The following is a 3,871-nucleotide window of genomic DNA, read 5'->3' on the forward strand; positions in this document are numbered from 1 at the left end:
GTAGGTTTTCGCCTGTTTGGAGAGTTTATATCCAGTTTACTTCGTTTTAACATTGCTATTATTTTGTATGTCGGGGGCAGATTTTTTTCAGCTGCATATTTTCAAGTTCTAGCCCACTCGAGTTGGTTTCTCCATTCTTACCTACCCTACCTTTAAGTAGGCCCTGAGTGGAAACCGCTGCTCTAAACTCTAATTGTTCTCACATTTCATGCTGTGTATGTGTTCCTCAATAAGTCTTTTCTGTGCTTACTTGACGATGCACTTCCAGGAGGATCCGTCCAGGTCGTCCTGCTCCTCGATGTACAGCCGCACGTTGTCGCTCTGGTCGAGTTGGAACCAGTACATCTGACCGTCTTTATCGCGGCCGATCGGCTGCAGACGCATCTTATCCGGGTCCTCCTCGTTGATGGCCGTTTTGAACTTAACATTGTCATCGAACTGACACTCACACAAATACTGGAGAGAGAGGGGAAGAAAGGGACAGCATGTTTTTAATATAATAACATGTTGTTGTGTTTATAATTAACTTTTAATTATTTGACTTTCTTCAGATCTGTGAGTGAAAGACGCTGAAGATTATTACTGCTGCTGCTTAAGTAGAATATAACACAAGGTTACTAAATCCTAATTTAATTGCAAGTGAGGTGTTTATAATGGGTTTACAGAATATGGATTATCTCTAGATTATGTTTTATGATACTGTATTGATTTCCAAAACACTACTGATTTGTTATGAATATTTGTACATTACATTACATGTTAGACGCTTTTATCCAAAGCAACTTACATACTCAATACTGTGGACAATCCCCACAGGAGCAATTTGGGGTGAAGTGTCTCAGGGACACAACGACATGCTGACTGCAGTGGGGTTTGAACCTGTGACCCCCTGATCCAAACACCAACGCACAACCCACTGCGTCACACACATATTTGACATGCTAAATCGAGAATAGTATATTACAGTTTTTCGGGGAAACATTTCTACAATGCACTTTGTAAAAGCTGCACTAACATGTATTAACGTTTTTTCTGTCTGCTTTTTTTTACATCCGTCTTTGATTGCGAAACACTTTGTTACAATACTTTAAAAAAGGTACTTTAAAATGAAAATGTATAATCCCTATGTGTGCGTGTAGGTAGATCTTTTAACAATCAAACAAAGCTAAGAGACGTTATTGATCCCAATTTGGGAAATGATTTTGTTACAGAAGTGTGTTCAGACATTAAAATACAAATACTTAAAAGAGTGGAAAAGAGAAATAACAATGAAAAATAATTGTGGTTTAAATATTGTACGCCTTCAAGTGAAGATCAACTATGCATGGCTCGTCAATTGATGTACAATAGTAGAGACTAAGCTGAACACTAGTAGCTTTGAACTGTTCGATCTAACCTATCAACGTACCAAATGCATTTTCTATGTACAACAGAACAAAGCTATATGCATTCTTACTTTAAGTAACCCCGTCTTGCACTCTGTCGACAGATCTTTGTATCCGTTCTGCTCGAGCTCCCATGCCCACGTTGGGTTCAACTCCTGACATACCTGCGGGGAAAAACAGATATTTAAATCAGCAAATTAAAGAAATAAATCTGAAAACCATAACTCTTTATATTCTAGTGCGAACCTAATTTAAAAAACATTATCCTCCACAACAATATCGATGTTATAATAAAGTCATTATTTTACCTTCAGTAGATATTTCTCCCATCTGTCCGCTGACACAGATTTGCCGATTTTCCTCAGCAACTTAACGTGAAGATCAACGAGCAGCTTTGGAACTGAAGAAAATAAAAACATGGGAACAAATGGTGGATTTTAGCATAATTTGGCCCCATTCCAACAGTAAATAACAGTGACAGATCTAAATGAATTGCTGTAATTAATAAGGAAATGCGGGTTTACACAACACACATTCATCAGCATTTTCTTAACTAACCCTAGCTCCAAATGTATTTGATGTAAAGGGTCTTTGAGCATTCGGAAAAGCGCTATAAAAATCCAATGTATTATTATAGAATTCATAAGTAAAAGAAAGTGTACTTGTATGTGAGAAGATGAAAAAAAGTTGTATATTTTGTGGAAGTATTAACAGGATGGTATACAGTGCTACACCTTGTACTTATACATACATAAACATCCAGTGCAACTTTTTCTAATTCATTGTTTACATATTTTTAATTTGAAAGCTTCCACCGGAAGTTCTCCTCATCATGACGGTTAGCTTGACACACACTGAGCTAACCACTACATGGCAAAATAATTTAACTGTAAATAAAGTGCACAATTACGTGTTCGTTGCAGACAATGACATCTGCACATATTAATTATCAAAAACCACGACGTGTTGCACGAATTAGCTCCATCTTAACTGCTCTCAAACACTAATATCGACCCCACATTTACTGCCTGTGTTGTGTTTGAACGCAGATAAAGGCAGCCTGGAGACAAATTAAGCCCTCTTCAAAAGCTCAAAAGTGACAGAAAACCTCGACTAATTCCGCATGCTCACAACTGAATAAAGACTTAAATACACACAGATATATGTTCCACTTCGTAAAACCGCTCTGTGACGCAGTTAATAACATTTAAGTGAAGGAGAAGGTTAGAAAACCACACAATAACACACAACATGCTAACGTAGCTGCTAGCATGTTAGCATGGTTTTATTCTCCTCCTCCCCGTAAGAAGAAGCTTGCTTACCGGCCTCAGCTGAGGATGTGTCCCGTAGATATCTCTCCAGCTGCGGGAAGGTGAGCTCCGGTAAGTCCAACAGAGCTCCGTAGCGCTCCAGGAAAGAGCAAATCACGGCGTAATTTGGACACAAACCGGGGGAAGAACTCGCCGTTGCCGCCGAAGCAGCCATCTTTTCCACACCAGTGTGAAGCCAGCCGGAATACAGAACTGCACTTCCGGTGTTACCAAAATAGAACAATGGTGTTTCACGTATTACGGTGTTACAGGTAAAACAGACATTCTGAATGGAGGAAAGACGACATAAATAAAAAAACAATACCATTTTAGATGTTTATGCGTGTAGTTTTTAAATGAGAAAAAAGCACATTGAACTAGAAATAGGACAGTTTTACACAACACACACACACACACACACACACACACACACACACACACACACACACACACACCACTTCAGGGGACGTTACATTGACTTACATGCATTTCCTGGAGACTTATCCTAACTTTAACCATAACCAACACATGCCTAACCCTAACCAAGTCTTCACCCTAAAATGAATGATTCCCCTTATGGGGACCTCCATTTTGTCCCCATAAGGGAGGCGAGTCCCCACACGTGACTGTGTAAACAGATTTAGGTCCCCACAAGTATAGAAATGCTAGGCCCCACACACACACACACACACACACACACACACACACACGCACACACACACACACACACACACAACTTCAGGGGACATTACATTGACTTACATGCATTTCCTGGAGACTTATCCTAACCTTAACCAACACATGCCTAAACCTAATCCTAACCCTAACCAAGTCTTCACCCTAAAATGAATGATTCCCCTTATGGGGACCTCCTATTTGTCCCCATAAGGGAAGCAAGTCCTCACACCTGACTGTGTAAACAGATTTAGGTCCCCACAAGTATAGTAATGCTAGGCCCCACAGACACACACACACACACACACACACACACGCACGGTTGAATTTCTGTTTTGTGGTCCTCATATCTTCACAAGAAAGTGTGCAAAGGTATTTGTATCTGCTTATTTTAGTTATTTAAATAGTCCATACAATTGTTATTATATACAACTCAAACCACTATTTGCAATAGAAGTACATATTTTACGTTTTTTCGTATCCATTTTGATATATTTTAAA

The 3,871-nt window shown here is 39.3% G+C and overlaps 1 protein-coding gene across 1 annotated transcript; it reads right to left on the reverse strand.

Moving 5' to 3' along the window:
* Positions 1 to 234: 234 nt before the first annotated feature.
* LOC104959501 (remodeling and spacing factor 1-like) lies at positions 235 to 2,892 on the reverse strand. Its single transcript, XM_010787403.1, has 4 exons — positions 2,708 to 2,892; positions 1,694 to 1,785; positions 1,457 to 1,549; positions 235 to 456 (listed from the first exon to the last, which is right to left on the reverse strand). The coding sequence occupies exons 1-4, from the start codon at positions 2,868 to 2,870 to the stop codon at positions 247 to 249; spliced, it is 558 nt and encodes a 185-aa protein (XP_010785705.1). The 5' UTR covers positions 2,871 to 2,892; the 3' UTR covers positions 235 to 246.
* Positions 2,893 to 3,871: the final 979 nt, after the last annotated feature.

This window comes from Notothenia coriiceps, unplaced genomic scaffold (assembly GCF_000735185.1).
Source record: "Notothenia coriiceps isolate Sejong01 unplaced genomic scaffold, NC01 NC01_scaffold00030352, whole genome shotgun sequence".
NCBI classification, from domain to species: Eukaryota; Metazoa; Chordata; class Actinopteri; order Perciformes; family Nototheniidae; genus Notothenia; species Notothenia coriiceps.

What these genes read in the sequence shown, in the direction of transcription:
- LOC104959501 (XM_010787403.1), bottom strand. Translation starts at nt 2,870, where the DNA reads ATGGCTGCTTCGGCGGCAACGGCGAGTTCTTCCCCCGGTTTGTGTCCA. An exon ending in CACATCCTCAGCTGAGGCCG is followed by an intron (nt 1,786 to 2,707) that starts GTAAGCAAGCTT and finishes TATTTTCTTCAG; the next exon opens with TTCCAAAGCTGCTCGTTGAT. An exon ending in GCAAGACGGGGTTACTTAAA is followed by an intron (nt 457 to 1,456) that starts GTAAGAATGCAT and finishes CTCTCTCTCCAG; the next exon opens with TATTTGTGTGAGTGTCAGTT.